At 43.1% G+C, this 24,168-nt stretch overlaps 1 protein-coding gene across 1 annotated transcript in view; it reads right to left on the minus strand.

Annotated features, from left to right (window-relative positions):
• Nucleotides 1–1,197: 1,197 nt before the first annotated feature.
• The window catches only part of QRICH2 (glutamine rich 2), a 63,934-nt gene continuing 40,963 nt past the window's right edge, over nucleotides 1,198–24,168 (minus strand). The window contains exons 16-23 of the mRNA XM_088134741.1: nucleotides 19,993–20,114; nucleotides 15,348–15,413; nucleotides 14,993–15,094; nucleotides 13,750–13,953; nucleotides 9,153–9,321; nucleotides 4,578–4,665; nucleotides 4,079–4,204; nucleotides 1,198–1,496 (exon numbers count right to left, since the gene is read on the minus strand). Of these exons, the coding sequence (XP_087990867.1) occupies nucleotides 1,369–1,496; nucleotides 4,079–4,204; nucleotides 4,578–4,665; nucleotides 9,153–9,321; nucleotides 13,750–13,953; nucleotides 14,993–15,094; nucleotides 15,348–15,413; nucleotides 19,993–20,114 (1,005 nt within the window). The 3' untranslated portion in view covers nucleotides 1,198–1,368. The remainder of the gene's footprint in view (nucleotides 1,497–4,078; nucleotides 4,205–4,577; nucleotides 4,666–9,152; nucleotides 9,322–13,749; nucleotides 13,954–14,992; nucleotides 15,095–15,347; nucleotides 15,414–19,992; nucleotides 20,115–24,168) is intronic.

The raw sequence follows: 24,168 nt of genomic DNA on the forward strand, positions 1-24,168 counted from the left end.
CCCACAGTTGATTTCCTCACACCAAGCTGCTTGCCTATTGCAGATTCAGTCTTCCCAGCCTGGTGCAGGTCTACAATTTTGTTTCTGGTGTCCTTCAACAGCTCTTTGGTCTTGGCCATAGTGGAGCTTGGAGTGTGACTGTTTGAGGTTGTGGACAGGTGTCTTTTATACTGATAACAAGGTCAAACAGGTGCCATTACTACAGGTAACAAGTGGAGGACAGAGGAGCCTCTTAAAGAAGTAGTTACAGGTCTGTGAGAGCCAGACATCTTGCTTGTTTGTAGGTGACCAAATACTTATTTTCCACCATGATTTGCAAATAAATTCTTTAAAAATCAGACAATGTGATTTTCTGGATTTTTTTTCTCATTTTGTCTCTCATAGTTGAGGTATACCTATGATGAAAATTACAGGCCTCTCTCATCTTTTTAAGTGGGAGAACATGCACAATTGGTGGCTGACTAAATACTTTTTTGCCCCACTGTATGCATCTGCACATTCGTTAACAATACACAAAGCTTCTCTTGCTCCCCCAACTGCAACAATCTCAGTGCAGTACAAGTGTGTAAGAGTTTAGAGACTCCTCAACCTGCCTCCCTACATTGACTTATTGTTGTAACAGCAGCTACTGATTCTCTGGAAGTCACTGTTTCCGCATAATATACTGACCACAGAGATTGCCCAGTCCAGAAGTCAGAGCGTCAGTTGCTATGACATCTGCACTAAGAAGAGTGTCAAGATTTGCTGAGCCTTCCAGAAAATCATCAACAGATGCAAAATCCGTAAATAGGTAGATCATACTGATACTGTGTTACCTGCGAAAGGCCATAAGAAGGCCTACTTCTGAGATAGAGATGATAGAGACAGAGATAGAGGGATATCCAATCTCTTTATCTCTTCACATGGCAACAGACAGAAATTTCTTGGACTACAAAACTGGCTTTCTTTTGCACGGCCATTTATACATCTGACTGTGGGACGCAAAGCAACAGATAGAAAAGGGGGAGAAGTTGACACTTAAAATCAGCTGACTTTAGCCAGTTTATATACAGGATTTTGTATTGAAGATTAACTTTCCGTGGATAAAATGAGTGACCTATTGACTCAGTGGAACAATGCTCTCTGCAGAAGAAAGTGTTAGCCCCGCCCCACCCCTGCCTACACCTACCTGCCCCACCCACTGGCAGACTCCTCCAGGAACATCACTACAGGAAAGAGCAGAGACTGCAAACACAGTGGCCACAGCAAGAGGGCCACGGCCTCGTGGCAGCAGCAGGTCTGCAGCCTTCTCCTTTAGTTCACTCTTTATTGTCTGGCTTCATCAGTGAGAACCATGCTCTAAGCAAGACCAAAGCTGGGTCCCTTGGTTTAGGCAGACTGCTCATCAGACCGTTGTCTCGAGGGAATCTCCATTCGTACCTCAAAACCTTCTCTGTCCTCCATTCCACGTTCTTCAACACTCCTTAACTGAGCGACAGACTTGTCTCCTGATTTAGCTGCGACACACAAAACAGCCACATTCAATTTTACTGTTGTGCGTATAAGAAATGATTGAGCCAATCAGCAGAGCCCATTTTCCCTGTACAAACCTCTCTCCTTCCCTTGTTTTCCATGCACAAAAACACCCTAATTTGACATTTTCTAGTCCCTCCCCTTATAACTGATGAAAGAAAAAACTTCAGTCTGGCGTCTCCAGTTAAGCCTGGCAAAGTCCCCTGTCTCAAATCCTGGAAAGCTTTAGCCAGTCAGAGTAGACAGTACAGGGTGAGAAGAAGCCCTGAACTGTCTCCAGCAAAGAAAACTTCCTGGGATCCTAGACCTGCTATGATGTCACCCTGTTTGCAAGCAGCACTTGAAATTTGTCTGTTTCCAATTCCTCTGATGATCAGTGATTGACCATCTATTATGGTTTGAAAGCCATACTTTAGGGTTTAGTATATTTGGTAAATTAGGCCAAGTAGTGGTTGCTTCAATAAACTATGGTTAACAAAACTCTGGTTTAGCATACTGCATGAACATACAGGTAGTCCTCCCTTAATTACCACAATAGGGACCAGAAAATTGGTCATTAAGCAGGGTGGTCATTAAGCAACTCACTGCAGTCAAGCGAATCACATGGTCAAGTGAATCACGTGGTTGTTAAGCAAATCCAACTTCCCCAATGGATTTTTTTGCCGGCCACATGATTCACTTAACAACCACAGTGATTTGCTTAATGACCACAGTGATTCACTTAATGACTGTTGTAAAAAAGGTCACAAATTGTGATCACGTCACTGCGGGGGGTGGTGTGATGGTTTGTGATGGTCATAAGTGCGAGTACAAGTCGTAAAGCACTTTTCCCAGGACCGTTGTAACTTCAAACCATTGTTAAAGAACAGTCATTAAAGTGACGACTACCTGGATTTTTAACTTTTGAGTGCAAGCTATAGAAACCCAAGTTTCTCACTAGCATGTTTATTTTCCCTTTTTCTATTCAAGGTAACATATATTTGCTTCATATGTTCCAAAAGCATTTCCTCAACTAGTCCTCCAGGTGAGTTGGATGACTGCTGCCATACTGGGATAGTAGTCTAACACATCTGGAGGACGTCGAATTGGCAAAGACTGTGTATCAGAGATCCATTGTCCTGCAAAAGTGCTTATGTGTGAATCAATCCATGCTTTAATTTGTACTCTACTTGGGATGACCACCAAGCCTTTCTTGCATTCAAATACAAACTAAAAAGGGAGTCTGATGAGGCCACCCTTGAAACTTTTTGCAGGGAATGACTTTTCCTTTCCTTTTCTGTGCAGGGTAAACACACTTTACTGACAGGTTCCCTACATTTCCTACGTTAGCCACTGGTAAGTAAGTGCTGTTTTGGAATTATGCAAAGTAGCACTGCAAATTCTGGAAGTATTCTTCAATCAGGCTGGGGCAGTGTGGTTCTTATTGACTATGTTTGCATTTACATCTCAGATGTAATCATTCAGCACCTCAGTGCTACCAAAGGGAATTCTCTATAATGGACAGATGGATCGGTAGCCATGAAAATTGCAAACAAAGCTAGAATCACACAGCCAAGAACAGTTTTCTCACAAGGAACTATTGTTTAAGAAACAATAAAAGGCTTACCATGTGTGGATCTGCACATCAGTCTTAATTACTGGTTTCATTCCTGCTTTTAAAACATTTTTAACAAACTGATACCTTCTGCAAGTACTGGATTACAGCTCCTATTATCTTCAATTGAAATAACCCAGCAGCTTTGGGACAATAGCAGTTGTTGCAGTCCAACAGAGTTGGAAGGTCAGGACAAGGTTGGGGAAGTATGCTTGTGTCTGTCCAGTCCATAAAGAGCTCTTTACTAAAGAGCTGATCTCCTGAAGGCTTTCAGGCCTTGGAGATCCATTGCCTACACTAATCATCACAGAAAGAGGGGGTCCTGTTACTGGGCGTCTGCAGAAAGGCAGAGCCGCAAGGCTTAGGCAGGATCTGGCAGTTTCCTGGGAAACTAACATAATCTCTCATGGGAAATGGAAGAACATAAACATACCAGTGAAAGCTGCAAAAGAGAAAGTTGCAGTTTGGCTAATGTATTGCTAGGCTAAGTGAGGCTCTAACAAAGAATGGATTGGTCCTGGTCCCAGACTTCAGTACTTCAAGCATCGTAAGTTACATTTTTTTAAAGTGGGGGCTGAATTAAGTGTTTGGGTTTTGTTCACCCCAAATTTGGAGATTTCACGAAGAAAACAGTTTTGCCTGGCTATTACCACTGCCTCATAGTTCAAAACTTTTTATGAAAGGCCACATAAACCAATTCAATAGCCCTCTGCTTTTCCCAAGGAATCTCAAGAAAGAAACAAGTTGTTTGGAATTCTCAGCAAATATTATCTGCACAATGCCCATCCTATAGTGATAACATTGAATATAGACCATCACTCAGAAGCTTCATTTGAGGATCATCGCTACCCTGCTTTCCTCAGCAATTATTTTATAGAAAGTTGAAGAAAACACACTCCAAGCTTCTTTGGCTGGGCTTCAGGCATCATCATTTCCATTCCTAACCAAGCTTGATCCAGGATTGTAACATACCTGACAAGCTGCGCAAGGACACTTTTGCAGTGTGGGGGCGAGCTGGGAGGTTAGCAATGTCACTGAGCATGGGGTGATGCCTTTGTGAGGAAGACCGAATGAGCTTGCTTCTTGTTCTTGAGACAGCTGGTGAGAGAAGTGTGAAGGGAGGCATCAATGTTTTCACCACAGATGATGGTAAAGTCCCATAGCAACTCCAAGAAGTCAAACATGCCCACAGAGGAAACTGCTGTATGTTTCTCAGGGTCAATTGCCAGCAGAACAAACACAGAGATCTGGGGCCTTCCTAATTTGTTGAACTACAACTTCCATAATTTTCCACTTAAGGTCATGCTGGCTGGAAAGTTTGGGAACCACAGAGCTCCAAGTTGGGGATGCTGCTATATGCAATTACTTGACAGGAAGGTACAGTGCTAAAATACTTCAAAGGTGCCGGGGAAAAAGAGAAATAATTAACTAAATCTACTCAGAGCATCCATAAACAGAACACGAAACTCACAATCCTTTCCAGTTATTGATGGGAGATGTGTGTCCATCCGTCCTTTGTAGATATGACCATCAAGACCCAGTATATCTACCTCTTCATGCTAGAAATAAATGCAAACACAGGATAAATTTCAACTGAACCCTGATAAGGGTTAACAACTTTTTACAAGGGTTTCACTCCATCAGGCTCAATGCTGAAGAGTAAGTTTGAAAAACCCACTCTGGTGACCAGATAGACCATTGGAACTTAGAAATTGGTGTTTTTCCTTTAAAAAAATTCCCTGATGCAGCCACATGTGTCTTGCCCCTAATCATCACCACCCCCAATCTGATGTACAATGCCTCATTTCCAGTACTGGAAAATTTGAAAAGGCATGGAAGATCTCTAGATTGCAATTCAGAAATCCAATTCTATAGAACTGTAAAGACTGAAACAAGTGGGAATTTCCGCCCTGCAGTAAAAAGATGCATGCTACTATTGGGGACCATACTTGTGTGGGAGCAGGACAGGAACAAAAATGGAAATCAAAGAAATGTGACTAAGAAATTAATTGAAACCTGCTCAAGATTTCAATTTATTATGGGCCAATTTTGTTTCTGAGTATACTGTAATTCAGCCTGCTGATCCCCTGCCCTCTTATTAGCCTGAGTGTCTTATTGAGTGACTGGCTCATTCCACATGCAGAGGATGTGCTGGTCTGTCACAATCCTGGCATGTCCCCACAAATACTGGGGGCTCCCGCCCATCTCCCAGAGCCAAGCCGATGAACTCCAGAACTCTCTCCAAAGAGATACTGTAGTGACTATTTCACAGTATTATCTCTGGAGCAGCAGGGTGAAGTGGCTTCCCAATGGCAGGAACAACCGCTCTGTCCCATTGCTTGCCACTGAGATTTCCATCTCCCCAACCCTAAAGTCCCACGGTACCTTGATTTCTTCCCTTTCATCCTTTCTCACCCAACAGGGTGTTCCCCTCACAGCAGTTGATTTAACTTTCCCCACTTTCACTTGGAGCAAAAAGCTAATACCCCACAGGGGAATGCTACCTGGCATGTAAGGTAATTGGGAAAGTTATTGGGTGCTGCACAGTGCCACAAAAAGAATATCATGAGGGGCTGTAATCAGGAAAACCACCCAGTACCTTCAACTTGGCTTTTTCTAATTTGCAACGTCCCCCAGAATTGTTAAATTACATTACCCTCCATCTCTAACCAACACAGTCATGGGGATTTGTAGTCACCCTGTGTGTGTGCGTGTGTGCGTGTGTGTGCACGCGCACCAGATGGGAAGGTTTTCAGTTTCACCTATCATTATTAGAGTCAGAATGATGGACTTGCATTAGCATAGGTTGACTAAAGCAAAGATGGCCCAGTTGTTTTATCACATCTCTGCTAACAGAGGAGAATAAAAAGAAATTACAGAGGAACATGTGGCTAAAGAGATATTTGTTCTTCAGCTGCTTTTATACAGTGGGACAAAAAAGTATTTAGTCAGCCACCAATCGTGCAAGTTCTCCCACTTAAAAAGATGAGAGAGGCCTGTAATTTTCATCATAGGTATACCTCAACTATGAGAGACAAAATGGGGGAAAAAATCCAGAAAATCACATTGTCTGATTTTTAAAGAATTTATTTGCAAATCATGGTGGAAAATAAGTATTTGGTCACCTACAAGCAAGCAAGATGTCTGGCTCTCACAGACCTGTAACTACTTCTTTAAGAGGCTCCTCTGTCCTCCACTCATTACCTGTAGTAATGGCACCTGTTTGACCTTGTTATCAGTATAAAAGACACCTGTCCACAACCTCAAACAGTCACACTCCAAACTCCACTATGGCCAAAACCAAAGAGCTGTTGAAGGACACCAGAAACAAAATTGTAGACCTGCACCAGGCTGGGAAGACTGAATCTGCAATAGGCAAGCAGCTTGGTGTGAAGAAATCAACTGTGGGAGCAATAATTAGAAAATGGAAGACATACAAGACCACTGATAATCTCCCTTGATCTGGGGCTCCATGCAAGATCTCACCCCGTGGGGTCAAAATGATCACAAGAACGGTGAGCAAAAATCCCAGAACCACACAGGGGGACCTAGTGAATGATCTGCAGAGAGCTGGGACCAAAGTAACAAAGGCTACCATCAGTAACACACTATGCTGCCAGGGACTCAAATCCTGCAGTGCCAGATGTGCCCCCCTGCTTAAGCCAGTACATGTCCAGGCCTGTCTGAAGTTTGCTAGAGAGCATTTGGATGATCCAGAAGAGGATTGGGAGAATGTCATATGGTCAGATGAAACCAAAGTAGAATGTTTTGGTCTAAACTCAACTCGTTGTGTTTGGAGGAGAGAGAATGCTGAGTTGCATCCAAAGAACACCATACCTACTGTGAAGCATGGGGGTGGAAACATCATGCTTTGGGGCTGTTTTTCTGCAAAGGGACCAGGATGACTGATCCGTTTAAAGGAAGGAAAGAATGAATGGGGCCATGTATCGTGAGATTTTGAGTGAACACCTCCTTCCATCAGCAAGGGCATTGAAGATGAAACGTGGCTGGGTCTTTCAGCATGAGAATGATCCCAAACACACCGCCCAGGCAACGAAGGAGTGGCTTCGTAAGAAACATTTCAAGGTCCTGGAGTGGCCTAGCCAGTCTCCAGATCTCAACCCCATGGAAAACCTTTGGAGGGAGTTGAAAGTCTGTGTTGCCCAGCGACAGCCCCAAAACATCACTGCTCTAGAGGAGATCTGCATGGAGGAATGGGCCAAAATACCAGCAACAGTGTGTGAAAACCTTGTGAAGACTTACAGAAAACGTTTGACCTCTGTCATTGCCAACAAAGGATATATAACAAAGTATTGAGATGAACTTTTGATATTGACCAAATACTTATTTTCCACCATGACTTGCAAATAAATTCTTTAAAAATCAGACAATGTGATTTTCTGGATTTTTTCCCCCATTTTGTCTCTCATAGTTGAGGTATACCTATGATGAAAATTACAGGCCTCTCTCATCTTTTTAAGTGGGAGAACTTGCACAATTTGTGGCTGACTAAATACTTTTTTGCCCCACTGTATTATAGAAATCTCACAGACAGGTAGTAGGTAAAGTATATCCATTATCTCAAAGATAATACCAAGCCACCAACCTTGAAGTTAAGAGCGTGAAAGTGGAGATTCTATAAATGGTGATGTTGCTATCACTGTTATTCAGAAAGGCATTATACTTCTTTTTCTCCAGGTGCTTAAATAAGGCTAGAGACTGGTGTGAAAGATTGACAAGTGTGTCTGATCCAACAGTTGGCTGGCACTGGATTGCATTTGTCATTGCTGCCCAAATATTAAGTCTTGGTTATTTCCTCTTCATGTTTGTCTCCTACTTTCAGAATTGCAGGCTGGAGTCATTCACATTCTGTTTTTCTAAAAAGAATGCTACCCCTTTCTACCCATTCCTATTCTCCCACCAACATACACACAAAAGAAAAGCTGAAGAACCTTGAAATAAGATCCTAAAATAGGCCCATTTCAATCTTGCCAAATGTAGCTAGCTAAAGTTCTTAGCAAAGTATCTGCTAATGAATAGATGGGGCACCAATTCCTAAGAAAAAGAAAATGTCTCTGGTGATGAGGAAAGGATTGAACAAGAGACAGAGATTTAAGTTCAGATCAACTGCAGCAGATTTTGTATCTCTTCAATCTGCAGAGAGTGTCTTCTCCCATTACAGTATAAAACTGTCCAATTTAGGATCCTTTAGTAAGATGCAGACTTTGTCATATTTAAAGCAGGGGCATTAAAATCAATGAACTAACCACATTGATTTTAATGGGCCTAGTGTAGATATGGCTGGGTCTCAATCCAACCATTGGTAAAAACAGAAAGGGTACCAGTGGGCATGAAAATGACAAAGTATCCTATAGAGAATGCAGCACAGTTCAAAATATCCTATATATACTGCTGTAGTTGGCTACAACTAAATAGGAACAAGGTCTTGAGGGAGGTGATGGTGGAACCAGGTTACAATAGCTATAAAAGAGGCAAATTCCATGCTTGAGATGATTAAGATTTATATGGCTTCCACCCTGAGGCACTGTAGTAACTAAGTGATGGACAAGGAACACCTCTGGTCTAACCCAGCTGGGCTTTTCTTACATTAGGCAAGGACTAGGAAACCTACTGCCTTCTCTATGGTGCTTAATTGCCACTCTCAGTATCTGTCATCATTGGCCAGTCTGACTAAGGTTGCTAGGAATTGTAATTCAGCAGCAACTGGAAGGCCACCAGTTCCCTAGACCAATATCAGACTCTTCCCAGGTGCATCAGAACTGAATGGCTAGCAAATAACTGCAAACAAGTTGGACCTCAGGAAGGCAAACCCCTCAGGCACTAAATGACAAAATGTCAGACCTGTGGTACTCTCATCGTCTCTTTAGGTAGAGTTCCTTCCCCTCACCCTTTTGGAGGGCAGATCATGCAAAGCACTTATAGACAGCGCAGGCATTTTAGGCTCCAAAGTCAGTTGTCCAGCTTTAGGTCCATGCCAATGTTCATCCGCCCTCTCCTCCTCCCCACCACCCTGGCTCCGCATTACCTTCATCATTGCCACCATGGTGTTTTCATCTGCGTGGAGAGGAGGTATACACTGGTTGAACTGTTGCAGTCTCGCATAGCGCCTGTATGGATAGGTGAGGGTATGGCTGCCTCCACAATGCCGAGGTATATTTACATAGCTCACATCAGACACCTCTGGAAGTCTGTCCCTGTGAAGAGGCAAGGGCCCATAATCCACACAAGGCAAAGTCTGTCAGCCCTATGATCCCAGTAACCCAGACAGAACCACCACTTTATTTCTGAAGGATTGGATTCATTTCAGGACATTAGCAGCAGAGGTGGGACCAGGGGAAGCATTGCAATTAAGGATTAGTACTCAACCAAATTCAAGATCTAGCATGACTTTTCTGTGGTGGCCTAGGCTAAAGCATTGTCTTGGCTCAGGGGCCACTGCAAATCTCAGGATGTTTAATGTATGATTCATTGTGTTGTGTAAACCAAGCAACTGGATTAATCTGGTGAACTAGTGTGTATCAGAGAGGCAAAAAACTTACACCCTGCCATGTGCCCATCCACTACATCTTAGTATAGTGAAGTTCAGCAACAAAATGATTGATTTTCAGCAAAGCAATTTTTCAGGCTCCCCCCTTCTCACAATAAGGGTTAGATTATTTCAAACCTCCCAAGTTCCCCTAAACAAGTCAACATTGTATAGCTGAAATTCAAATATTATCAGGTTTAATTCACACCTTTTGTGGAGGAATAGAAGTAGGGCAGAACAGGCAGGTTAGATATAGAAAAAAAGAGCAGCATCTCTCAGAGGCCTTCTACTCTCATTCCTACTTTTCATATCCCCTACGCCTCCCCAAAGGGAGAAAATGCTTTTAAAAATAGCCCTGGCTTCAGGTGATGTCACAAGAGTGTTCCTGTGGCTCACCGGCTGATTGGAATTGCTAGGCTAGACTATTGTACAAACATAATCCAAAGCGCCTTCCCTAATTGGTATTAATGGACAGTGAGATAGCAATTACCCTGTCCTACTGTTGATAAAACGTTGATAACCAAGGGAAGGACCCCACTGGGCAGGTTAAATAGCTCTGGCATTCAGGTGGAAGAAAGGCAGGAGTGGTCTGCAACTTGACCTTCCAGGTTGCGACAAGATATTAGAACTATCCTCCTTCAACTGGAAAAGGGAGGGAGGGAGGGAGGGAGGGAGGGAGGAAGGAAGGAAGGAAGGAAGGAAGGAAGGAAGGAAGGAAGGAAGGAAGGAAGGAAGGAAGGAAGGAAGGAAGGAAGGAAGGAAGGAAGGAAGGAAGGAAGGAAGGAAGGAAGGAAGGAAAGCTGACATATTGCTAAGAGTTAGTTTGAGCACCATTTACAATGATGTCACAGGGTTCAAACTCTGGACTCCACAAGAGCATTCTTAGGAAATAATAATGGTGAGTGATTACATTCCACTTTTGTGTTGAAAGTATGCCCACCTGCCCAGAGAAGATAACGGTAAGATGAGGTAGCAAAGTCAAGGAAGGGGGGGGGGGAAGTGTGTATCTGTAAGGAAATGGCAGAAAGCACCTCACCAGTTTTTGTTCTGGTAAATGGGGTTTTGGGGAATAGCTTTGCTCAAGCAGTCTTTTACAAATGCACCTCTCATGGCAGCCATTTTCTAAGCATGTTCGTAAAAGGCTTTGGAAATGCCAAATCTGCCTTCTAGCCTGAAAAGTTAGCCTACTACTTTGCTTCTTCAGTATCTCAAATTTGAAGCATAAATCTTGTTCACTCTGTCCTTGAGTACTGCAAGCCTTCATTGCAAGAAAGGTCTTGAGGATTATATGATCAGCTCTCTCAGCACACGCAGCTGTAGTGTAAGGGTTTGGACCCATTTGGTCACATGAGTAATGTGATAAGAGGCACCGTCCCAGGCCTGGGACATGTGGAAGTCTCAAATTGATCCTGTATGACCACCAGAAACAACCCTAACAGAGTTGGTGGTAGTGAAACGACAAACTGTCTTTTGTGGCCCTAATACATGGGTCAGCAAAAAAAGGAAATAAGTCACAGAGTTTAGGTTAGTTTTGGTTTTGACCAGGCTTTGCTATGCTTGTCAACAAAGGATAATCCAAGTTTGTCCTCTACAGAAGTGAAAAGGAAAGTGTGGGGGAAACAAATAGATCCTCATTGGAGGCTCCCAAGTCAGAGTCTATTAAGAAGGTGGGGATTAGAGAATCAGACTTTTAGACCTTCATTCTTCACAGCAAGAGAAGAACTATGCCTAATGACTCCATAGGTCATCTTTCTCATATTCTCCCGCTATGGCGTCAGAGGTGCCATAGTGTCTGCAGTACTGCTAGATCTTCCAAAATGTAAAAATGGATAATAAAACCCAAGTAATATTTTAAAACAGCTTCATTCTTGCGAGACAGTTCATATAACATGGTATTGTTGTCCTCGCATAAGAACATGAGATACCAGCCATTTTTAATTATAATGTCTGTAAGCTTTTGCAATGGAGCCCATTGCCTGAAAAGGTTGCCGGAAGCAGGGGTGGGTGACACCATTTGCTTTCTCCAAGTCACAAGTCAGCTGTTTCAGAGCTTGGCGCTCTCATCAGAGGCACAGTCCCAGTCTCTACCACCCCGCTCTTTCTCTTCTGGCCCTATCCGTGCATTTCCTGCTTGCTAATCGGATTATGCAGGACTCCCTTTTGGCCCAGCCCTTTTCTGAAAGACACCAGGAAACATTAAGCCTCTCCCAGAGACCCTGGGAACAGGTTCACTGAAATGACAGGTATAGTACATAACAGCAGCCTGCCTGCAGCATCATGTCCCTCGCCTCTGCCTTGGAAGACAGGACAGCGGCGAGGCATATAAAACGTGTGGAACAAGCAGAAAGTTATTTGCACAAGGCAACTTCTGGAAAGCAGCTTCCTAGACAGAAAGCAGAATTTCAAGTAGGGAAACGAGACATGCAGCAAGCAGTAGCCTCCTTAAACTAACAATAAGGGAAAGCAGAAATGCAAGTTAAATTGCAAGCTTGGATGGCAAGAGATTTGATTACAAAATTCTTGTATCTCGTTTATAGACAAGAAGTCACGTCTGATCCAGACTTAAGCCTAAGCTAGTCCGGGCATTATTTTTGGATTTGGTTTTGCATATATAGGAGCCACTTTATAGACATCACTGAACATATTGTAAAGTGACAACAATCAAGTCTGACTTGTTTAGCAAATCTGTGAAGTTCTGAACTTGCTTGGGAACTGCAAGTTCCACAAGCAGCAAGTCCAACCACTACAAATTTTCATTGTCTGGTCACAAACCTGCAAATATTTTAAAAGAAGCACATGAAAAGATTGCTTGAGGGCACAGCAAAATTCCTGCATGGAAGGAATTTATGTAAATCTTTCTTACCTGCTAATTTCAAGGTGTCATGATACTAAGCATACCCAAGGAATGTGTGGATTCCTTCCATTTATACACAGGAATGATGTACATACAAGTTCAGATAAATTTGTTAATGGAAGTTCCTTCTCTGGATAGCAATTTCCCACTATTTGTAAAAGGGAATAGAGAATCTTCCCAACAAATAAATCCCCTCCCACCAAATTCTGTTTTGTAACTGGCTTACAGCTTTCTCGTGCAAATCTTTCCTCACTCAAACAATTTTAAACAGTTACCTGAATACAAATTTAAAGAAGACCCTGATTCCAGGGTCCGAATAGAAGTCAGTATCCAAGAAATAGATAGATTTCTTGGATACAGTTAATCAAGGTCGGCTTTAAGCTAAGGCCGAGGAGGCACTGGCCTAGAGTGCAAAAGTTTAGGGGGCACCCACGCTGCTCCTCCTTCCAAATCATTCTAAAAATGCAAATATTCGCATTGGCAGGAGGTGGCACCATCAGTCAATGTGGCCTGGGGTATCATATACCCTTTAGCCAGCATTGGAATGAATAGATATATTCAGGCAGACAGAGTGCTGTACAATACTTATCAACTGATTCAGAAGGGATGTTCTGGATAGCATGGGAGCATGAATATAGCACCTGCCTGCAATTCATTTAAGCACCTATGTCTTTTTCCAGGTCTGGATGATTACTGGAAAAGGACACGGCTCCTTTAATGAGCCACAGACTTCCATGTATTCCAAAGTACCTCTTATGAATCTGATTGAAAGCATTGGTTAGCTCTAGCTGAAGGTGGTCTTCTGCTGTGTCTGGCTCTTGGCTTCTTGAGAAAGCTGTATAATTTGATTTGCTTCAGACCTAGTGTCAGCACCCAGCTTGATAGGTCAAATGCTGTGTCCTCTGGAGTGTTCAGGGCTCACTGAAGAGACATCACCATCCTCCCTTTACATTTTTAAAAAATATTATTCTCTTTCCAATTTGCTGCTTCCGCTATTTCATGCCCTCTCTGCTTTGCTGGTAAGCTTAGGGTGGGAGTGAGGCATGACTGGCTATAAGTAGGCAGAAATGAATAGTAATGCTCAGCCTGTGGTTCACCATAAAAGTGCTAAGGAAAGGCAGAGCAGAGCCTCTCTGACCTTAGGTTTTCTTGAGTGGGGCACCAGGGTGACAGATGGATCAGAGCCCTGCTTTGCTTTCTATATTTCTCTTTAGCAAGATGAATAGGTTGCTTTATCCCTACCGTTTGCCAAATGGGCTTGGGCCAGGACACTGGGACTGCAGGACATCCCTGATCATCTGAGCGTTGACTCTGGCGGCTCCGCCATAATGACTTTGCACCTTCTGTATGTCCATGAGCATCTTGGAATGGATGCGCCGTAACTTGTTCAGACTAGCGCTCTTCTCCAGGGCATCAAAACGAACACCCGGTCCTAACTTAAAATTGCTATGATATGGAATAGGGAAGAGGCGGAAGGGGAAGAAATGGATGCAGCCCAAAGCCAGAGCAAGGAGGTAGGAGCAGCCAAAGAAGGGGGATGAGGAAAAAAACATGCTGTTAAGCAGGGCTATTGAACCCAACATCTTTTGCATTCGCATAACAGGCAGTACTGAAAGAATCTACTCGGTGGTGCAGAACCTTTTTCACTCTGAGGAATGCATTTACCATAGGCAATTTTTGGGGGACCACATACCTCCCCATTCGTACATACGCTTTCTAGTCTCATACATACCATGCGGCCCCTCATACTGTCTCCCACATACACACAAGTCACAGCAATTAAATTAGAACAAATGGGAAGATTTATTCAATCCTAATTCTCAGGGAAGGGGAATCAAGAGAGTTAGAAGGCACTGGAACACCCTTACACATACAGATTTCCCTGGACTTTTTAAAAACTCCATGGCTACTGATCAAAACAAAATGAAAATGAACAAATAAATAAACGCTGCATGGAGAAGGGGGATGAAGGAAGGCCACTGGAAGAGTCCTAGAGGCCATTTCCAAGCAGCCAAACAGCTAGGAGTTCCCTGCCTTTCATTCATATAGAACTTTGCAATCAGCAGGAGTGAATTAGGTCCACACAACTATGAAGAGACTCTAAATTAAAAGAATATTCTTCTATGGATTCATACAATATACTAAGATGTACTTTAGCATACTATATGATCCAGCCACAAGTTTTTGGAAGCAATTCTACAGATATAAGAAATGAAGAGGCATTTTGGAACAAGATGCTCACCTCCTATTTTCTCCACCGCCACTGAGAGTTTTACAGCAATGGCAGAAACCATTTTAATTTTCACTACATAATGAAGACCCCACCCCAAGAATATAATTCAAACTAGACATACTTTGCACCTAGTGTATTCATTCCTCCCTATGGATTCCTATTCCAAATCTCTGTCTCTCTCAGTCCCTGAATACAGAAAAGTTAGATGAAAGAAACTGCAAGAGAACAAAATGTAGCAGCACTGCATTTTACTTGCGGTTCAGCTGCCTGATTTGTTCCATTTCGTAAACCGTATATGGCCGGAGGGATTGGTGAGCAGGTAAACCTGGAACAGCTGGGAGTGTCGTAATTCGCCTGTCAAGATAATACACAGACAAGACAAATAAAGGAGGATGCAGAACAAGGGAAAGAGGAGACAGCAGCTGCTCCTGGCCTAACACCTTACCAGTGTTTTATTAATGAAGGAAAGGCTAGCTTCTCAGCAGGCAGATGGACAGAGGCAGTGACTTGCTGAAGAGCTGCAGGCTGAACCTGCAGCCCAGTAGATGGGGAGCTCTATCTGTATCTAAGCACATCAGTAACGTGAAAGCGCCAAGCAAAGACTTACGGGCCAGGCACCACCATCTCTAAGGGTCGGTCACAAGAAATGCAGTGGAAGTGAGCCAGTAGTCTCCTGTTTGAGTAGAAAAGAGAAAGGACAGGTCAGAGTGGGGAGTGGTTGGAGGAAGGGGTAAAACGTTTGGCAATTTCAGGAATGTGTTTGTTTGTTTTTTTAAACTAGAAGGCCACAGAGTGGGGATAAACTCAACCTGGCATGTTTATTTCACGCAGAGGCGTTTTTAACATACCCATTAAATTGAATATTTATTTCCACAATGAACAATTACAACTTAAAGAAGCCAAGCAAAATGAAACAAACATTTCATTGGGCAGGAATTCAGAGTTCAAATGATGGTAATGCATGAAAGGGTAGTGGAAATTCCCACCAACTATGTATGTTAAAAATGCCCCTGGGGAGAGTCGTACTCGGAGTTTATTGGAGTATCAGGGTTTATATTCCAAGGGGAGAGGGCAAGATAAAGAAATGGGCAGGGCTCATACAACAGCTACATTTGACTTAAATTATATTTTATTACATTAGTTAAATGCAGTTAATAAAATTACTGTGTATTTAATAATGCCCTTTCTGCCACCTTAAAAATTGCAACAGTAACTTTGAGGGGTTTGGGGACCACAGCGAGACTTTAGAGGGGAGACATATGGCCCTCAAGGCTCAGGCTGTGCACCATGAGTAATACAGTCACTATGAGGGAGAATAAAAATGTCCCCAGAAGGATGGAAAATTTTGGGCACTGTATCTCCAGAGCCTAAAACAGCATCATCCAGTTACATTGGACTCAGGCAGATTGCGAAGGTGTTTCATCAATGGAAAAATGATCTGAAGTATGATGTTTTGTTTATACCCAGAAACGGGAAAAGGGAGCAAGAGAGAATTTGCCTCTCCAGCACAAGTTTTTTTAATTCCGAGAACTCCAGGCAATCTCAGATCCTTTTATGGGTGAGCTGCGTAGGGTGCTTTTTCCTTCCTGCCCCAAAGGCAGTGAATGAGATCACAAGCTTTCTTCTTCCTCCATCTCTACATAATGTCTGATCTGCTCCAAAGCAAAGGCCCTAGTAGCAATAATACACGGCATTACCAGTGGTTAAAACCGATAGGGACACCACGTGTTAAGCTGACCATCTACTCTAGCAGTGTGGAACCCGTAGCTGCCCAGATGTTGACGACCAACTCCCAGGAGCCCTTGCAGCACAGCCACTGGGGAAGGATGTGGGGAGATGCAGTTTAGTAACCTCAGGCAGGCCACAGGTTGGCTACCCTGGGCCCAGCACTGAGATCATTCTTGCTATTGGGGAGCAAAGAGATTTTCAAAATAGTCAAACGACATCACCCTCCACCCTCCTGGTGTCCACCCCCCCAGATTGGATTTCAGCTCCCATCATTCCTTTGGCTGTGCTGGCAAAGTCTAATAATAGACTTTTCACAACAGTGTGTGAAAGCAACTGTTCTTGCAGACTTTCAAAGTTTGTTTTGAGAAAACAAAGAGTGGTCCTTCCCTCCACACCGTGCACTGGCTGTGCTTAGACCATATCTGTTTTCTTTCCTTTTCCCCCTCCCTTTCATTGAAGGCCAGCATTTTCACTCCACCCCTGCCCTGCACGTTGCACCTGAGAAAATGCAGTCGCTATGGTGACCTTCCTATCCTAAACATGACACACCTCCATCTAATCCCTCATGACGTGCCCAGGGCTGGGATGCGGGACCATGAGTCAGGAATTGGCACTGCCCCCACCGCTGCTGCTGAGAAGGTGCAAGGCTGTGTGAGACAAATTTGAGCAGCAGCCTTGCCAAACCGCCTTTTTCTCTGAAGAGTACCATCAAGGCAACCCCCCTTCCCCAAATGGCCGAGGGAAACATGTTTCTCGACAGCCAGGGTCTCCCACATATTTTTGCATCTTATTTCTCCGTGCCTTCACATATAATCACTGCCTGATTCAATTAAAGGGTTTTCAAAGCAACACGCAGGGACAGGCAAGACAGCTCCTGGGATCCCAGCACCACTGGGCAAAGAGATTCTGCTGTGTCTTACATAATAGACACTTAGCATAGGACTGCTTAGTGTGTTATCCGCCTAGCAGTATATAGCAGGAATTGCTGATTCGCCCTGCTAAAGTAATCACACACTGAGATGCCCCCCTCTTCTCTCTCCCTCTCTATCAATAAGCTGTGCCAGTGGGCCCACACGCCAAGCACCAGCGCCCTCTGGTGGTGAGACAGAGCAGTGGCAGCTTGCCATTCTGAAGGAAAGGACCATTGACAAGGTGAAGATCTGGGAAAGCAGGCGAGAGATCAGAGAAGCAGGAGGTGTTCAGTACCTCCAGGTCTGAGGGTGACCTCTGTCTAGCTGTCATTCTTGTTGGTAAATAAAAGTATAGTCTCCTTCAAGTCGAGCTCAATTCCTGATTATGTGAACATATCCATGTAGTTTTCTTGACCGCAGAATGGAAGAAGGTTGCTCTATTTTCTTCTGAGATGGTTTTTCCACTTCCAAAGCCTACAGTCCTGAGGTTTCCAATTGGCATCCCATCCAAATACTAACTCCCAAAGTGGTGGTTTTTTTGGGGGGGGGGGCGGCATAAATATTCTTATGTTCATGGCAGAGGCTTGAAAACATTTACATTTTCTGCAAAAGCTCTGCCTTTGTTGCTGGGGTGGGGGTGGGGTGGGGGAGCTTCCTTTAATTTTCTCAAAATATGCTAGGTACTTGGATATACTGAAGGAAAATGTAAATGATGGCTCCGAGCCATCATCGCTGTCATTGCAACACCTGAAAAAGGAGACTCAGACAGGGGAGGGAAGCTAACAGCTGTCCAGGATGTTGGAAGCTGATGCTATCCCTGCATACTAAGAGGATTGTCCTATTGGAGAGAGAGCTCACCCCAAAGGAAGGAACTCAGCTGTGATTCCATAGAGCAGCTGTGTTAAGTGAGCTTCTTACAGAGCAGCCTTAGCTCAGCTTCCCCATCCTAGTGCCCTCCAGGTATATTGAGACTACACTTCCCAGAATTCCAATCCAGTGTGGCCTACTGCTGGGAAAAGTTATTTGTTTTTGGCAAATTACTTCACATTTATCTCTTTGATCACCAGGAAGTATTTATGTCTCCAATCCCAGGCCATTGCTCTGTTTGGGGGGAAAAAAAATCTGGTTTTGCTGAGCCTCTACAGAAGAAAAATAATTCGCTCCCCTCTCACTTTGCTAGTGTAACCCTCCAATAAAAAAACCTTCAACTTTGCGCTGTACTTGCAAAGTAAAGTAATTGTATGGCTCACATCCCAAGAAAAAAGGAACAATATCACAGCCCATTTTTGAAAATCCTGGCCAAGGGAGATCTGCTCGTCAGCCTTTTTTGTTCTTCTCTGTCCAACAGAAGACATCTTTCCAGTTAAAGGTATTCATAGGCTGTTGATTTGTCATTCTGGTAAACTGCTGTCTTACAATTTTAACATGACTGCATTTTCTCTTTCAAATGAAATTTTGCTTCTCAAGCCTGATGTTTCTGTTGCACACTGGTTGAGCAGAAAATGCAACTCCTACTTTTAAATAAGATGTATGCAATCTGAAAAGAAACCTACTTTTAAATAATAATACATGCCAACACATAAATTGCTTCCACTTCTTCAGAGTTCTTTTCTTCCAGTCGAAACCTCCCAGTGCACTTTCCCCTAATTAGAACAACTCTCTGAAATCAGGTAATCTAGTGACAGATAAAGAATTAGTCACGGAGCAAGCAGACAGAATGGTTTCCTTAATCCAAGAGAGTTAAGGAAATGGTTTGTGTTCCAAGTTGCTGACTAGGCCCCAAAGAAGCCTAGTTAGCAAACCAGAGTTGTTCTGGAGTTGGGTGGCCTTTAAATCTAATGGAAATAAAAAATAAATAAAAATCTAACAAACCAACAAACATCTATGAAAAAGAGGCGGCATTCCAGTGGCCAAGAAGTGCAAAAGTCAACTGTGGTGCAGTTAGAAGTTCACCAGCAGTGAAATGATGCCCCAACTTTGGGACCAGGACTCCCCCCAGTGTAAGCGTTAAGAACCAAGAAACAGCTTGTAAAAAGGTTGGATGGGCCCATGCTTGTTGAGAAGCAAACTAGAGAATAAGTGTTCAACATAAAGGGATAGGCCACAGGGCCAATTTGAAACTACACTAAAGATCTGCCTCTAAAGCAACCTGTCATTTTGGGGATTGTCACCTCTATCAGCCCCAATTAGCACAGCCAATAGTCAGGAATTATGGGAGCTGCCAACTGAAGTATTTCAAAGCCTCACATAACCTGACTCTGATCTTCCAGAACTGTAGCTCTGTGATTTTTTTTTAACCTCAGATGTTTCAGTTGAATGTCAGGATTTGATGTTGGGATCAGGGAGGGATATAGTAACTCTGGGTAATGTTCACACAAGGCACAAAGCTATAAATAAGCAAAGTACATTTTGGCTCAATGTATGTGTGAACCCAGCCTAAGGGTTTACAAGTAGTGTGCAAAGACCCACAGATGCATTTTCTCTTCTTATTTTTAACCATATTGCAAGTGTGGGATAGGAAGCCGAGGCTGATGGCTGTGGCCACAGAACATCTACCCATTTTTGCACTGTGCTTTCTTAATGCTACAGCTGTCCCTCTCCAGTCTCTCTTACCTTCTGATCCCCGCAGCCTCGTCTCCTTCGTCTTGTGGAACCCTTTGCTTCAACTGTTTCCGAATATCCTTCCAACGTTCCTCCAGCTGCTGCCTGAATGGATCCAGTTCCAAGCGGTCCAGCTGCTCAGAAAGAATGCAGAGATTCCAAAGCCGGGTGCTCAAGGCACTGAGATTAAGACTAGATTAACTATCACTCTATGTGCAATGCAGATTCACAGGCACCTATTAGCCCGACTTCAGGGGAGTCCAAAGAGGAAGGTGGGCCATTTCTCTTTCCTGAAATGTGTACCTATAGGTACCTATCAAGTCAACTTATCACATAGCAACAACATTTTCTGCTTTCAAGGAGTTAACAGTACTGGATACTTGCTCAACATGAGAAACAAGAGTTTTACTTGCCATGCAGGAGCAAGGTTCAAGCACAAAGCAGGATGTCTGAAGAAACGTACAACTGAGTTGGAAAAAGTACAAAAAATTAATGGGTCTCGATCCCGCTCCTCATGTGAAAAGGCTGGAATATTTGAAATTCCTTGGCTTTGAGAAAAGGCAGCTATAGGGAAACTTGGTTGAGGCATAGAAAATCAAGTATGGGCTAGAGAAAGTGGAGAAGGAAAGGTTTTTCTCCTCATCTTACTCTTTTTTTGCCCTTTGTATAACTTTATTCTGAAAGTGAATAGCATAAAGAGTATGTCTGCATGTATGCGTGTATGTATGCAAAATACTGGGACCAGGAGACTGACTAGAAGGAGATGGAGAATACAGTTAGTCCTTAGGTTATGACCATTTGTTCAGCGACTATTCAAAGTTATGATGGTGCTGGACAAGGGGGACTTACAACAGTTCCTTGGAGTTCTGGCTGTTGCAGCGAGCCACGGTCACATGATCGCAATTTCCGACATTCCCTGCCAGCTTCCCACAAGCAAAGTCAATGGGGAAGCCGGCAGGAAGTCAGAAGTCACGATCACATGAGGTGCTCGCTTAACAAGCCATGCAGTCCTTGTTTAACGACGGCAACCAGGACTGTTAGAATTACTGTCACTAAGCGATGTGGTCACATGATGTTGTGCTTTACAACTGCATCATTTAGCAACAGAGTTCCTGATCTCAACTGCCATTGTAACCCAAGGACTACCTGTAGACAAAAGGAGGTAGCTCTTCACACAGAACATAATTAACCAGTGGAATTCATTACCATAAACTTCCTGTCATAGGAACCACTAGGATATATTTTGCACATGTTAGGAAGGACATGGAAAGAGAACAAAGCAAAATACTGCATTCCTTTTTTGCATGGAGGGTGGGTTACCACAAGACCTGCAGCAGCTTAAGCCAGAGGCCCTGATTTCCTGCTCTTTTATCTCAGCATTGCCAAGCTGGTAGAAAGGAAGATGACTGTAGATCATCTTCAAATCTCTCTTAAGGGACTGGACAGTGGAAACAGCAGTGATGTCAAAGAGCCTGTGGGCAAAGCAACTCTCTCAATATAAGAGACCTGGGAGCTAATGTAGCCCTTAGGTCTCGGCACTCGCTATTCCCTAACAGAGGATGCGCCAGCAGTGGCTACTGGGCTGTAGAGCCTGGCATTTGGGGAGAGTGAAGCGCTTATGGAGCAGGCTGAAACCAAAGGCAGGAAGACTTCAAGCACATTCAGCAAACCGAAAGGAGGACATCTGCTGTTCTTCTGGTATCCTGTTCTTTGTATTGCGTGGCAGTGCAAATCTGGTGCTGTCTCTCTCCGTATAGGCTTGGCTCTTTAAAGAACACTCCCTCTGCTGGTGCATGCAAGACCATCATGTCCTCATGGTGATAAGACAATATAACATGGATTTCTTTTCTTATCATAAAAATCAGCACAGGCAGGCAGGTGTTGCCAGATACATTTTATAAGCTGGCAAGACTGTATGCATGATTTAAAGAAAAAAAGGCAATTAATGAATAGGTAAAAGCAAGGATGTTCTGCAAAGATAGAAAGGTACAGAAAGATATAATGAATGGCGTCGGTTCAGAATATTTTCAAGTAGATTACTTTTACTTTTCTCTCACTTCCTACCTTTAACTTCTATTTCTTTCTTCTTATTTGTTTTCTACTTTAAACAACACTGCTTACTCCCAAGCAGAATAGCATAATGTATATGCCTGTATCCATTTGCATGACCAGGACATGCAGATATTAGCCCAGAAATAGTTATCCAGGCTTCTATGTAGGGCATGGCCATGAAGATGTCAGCCTAATTTTTTTAACCTGATTCCTTAACATCAGTTACATTTATGTATGTCAGATCTTTATCAAATCTGGATCTCATTCCTTTTCTCACTTTCCTGCTGTGCAAGTGGTGGATTTCTGATCCTTTGCAAGAAAACTTTCTTAGGAGTGGACCATGTATTTATTACACATTTCTTCTTGAGATTTGTTTATATAGAACTGTGAAGAAGTTAACTGTTGGGCCTTTGTTTGGTTGCTTGGTTTGATTTGTGTAAGTGGAGATTTATCACTGGTATGATTCTTCTCCCCATATCAGAGTAATGCTTCCTCTGCTACACATGCCTTCTGAGTTCATGCTGAAGCTTTTCTCATTTATTTTAAGGAAAGAATGCAGCACTGTCAATGGGTCCAAAAGAGGACACCTAGGCTGGTATTAAACATCACTACACCATTGTTTAAAAAGGTACGAAGGTTGGGTTCATGGACTCATAAACCATAAAACATGTGTTATATACTACAATGCTGACTTTGTACAATATGCTAAGTTAGAACCAAACAAACCAGTTTATGTCTCAGCATGATATGCAAACCCAATCCCAGACTACTGAAACCTATTTGGCTGACACTGCCATTGTTTTGTATTAGAACTGTATTACCTAATACAGACATTCAAATGCTTTGTTATTCACTATTCATATTGCTCATTGGCTGATAATGCTGCATTGTTGCTATATACTTGTTTGCCATTGTAGCACTTGAATGAAGACTTGGCATGGCTAGCCAGTAGGGAAAGGAGATTAGAATGTTAAGAGTTATTCCACTCTCCAATAGCCTTGTCATCTCTCAAGCTTTAAGGATGGTTCCATCTCCACAAAGAACTTGTTCTTCTTCTTTGTATGAACAAGTCAAGTTGAAACGAAGTGGACATCATGCACAATTGGGCGGTGGGTGAGGTAGCCCATCTGGCTTGTGTAATGAGATAACAGCTGAGGGAGACAGATGAGCAAGTATGGGTGCAGTGTCTCCCAATCAAATGTTCTACAACACTGGTGAGAAAACTGCCTCACACTAAGTGTGCATACTTCAGTCTTGGTACACAGGATAGGCTAGAGATTTTGTTAATGCACTGCAGTCTACCACTTAATGGAATCTGAACAGAGCTTCCAGAAATGGTCTTGGATCTGTTTTGGAGTCCCATAGGCTTACAGTGCTGAGAGACCTCAATATCCACTTGGGAGCCAATTTGTCTTGCGCAGCTGAGGAGTTCATTCCAATTAGTCACAGAGTCAACATATGATGGAGGTCACATGCTCAGTTTGATCTTTTCTGATGAAGGAAGTATGCCATGATTGGGGATACTTCGGTCTCCCACTGTCATGAAGGACCATTATCTGGTTATGGCTGGATTAGTGGCTAATCTAGTGGCATACCTATTAGAATGATCCCAAAAGGCTACTAGATCCAGCTGGATTTCAAGAAGCCTTGGAAGGGTTTGTGGTTAATCCCACCAGTGATTCTGCTGATGCTGTAGTTTGTACCTGGAATAAAGTATTTGCTTATCACCAAAATTGCTCCTAAACTCCTTTTCCAACTTGCTTCAAAGATGGCCTCATGATATATAGGGGGCTGAAATGGCAAGACAACAATTTACGGTGCAGGTGGAGAAAGAATCAGCATGAATCCAATAAGGCACAGGCTAAATCCTATTTGAGGACATGCCATGGCTATACATGCAGCAAAAACACATTTTCTTCTGCATGCATTGCTTCTGCAAGCTTGTGGCCATCTGAATTGTTTTGAATTATGAGGGGACTGATTCTTACCATACAGTCTTCTGTTACAGAGCCTTTTGCTACTTTTAATTTTTTATAGATAAAATCTTTAACTCTGGGGCCAATCCAGATGCCTCTTCTGATGCAGCATTGATTATGGAGATTTCTAGTATCTTCTATGGTTGGATTAAATTAATTT

The sequence above is a fragment of the Python bivittatus genome, unplaced genomic scaffold (assembly GCF_059951505.1).
Source record: "Python bivittatus isolate LINGU-HERP-01145 unplaced genomic scaffold, Pbiv_v1 ctg000080_np1212, whole genome shotgun sequence".
Lineage (NCBI taxonomy): Eukaryota > Metazoa > Chordata > Lepidosauria > Squamata > Pythonidae > Python > Python bivittatus.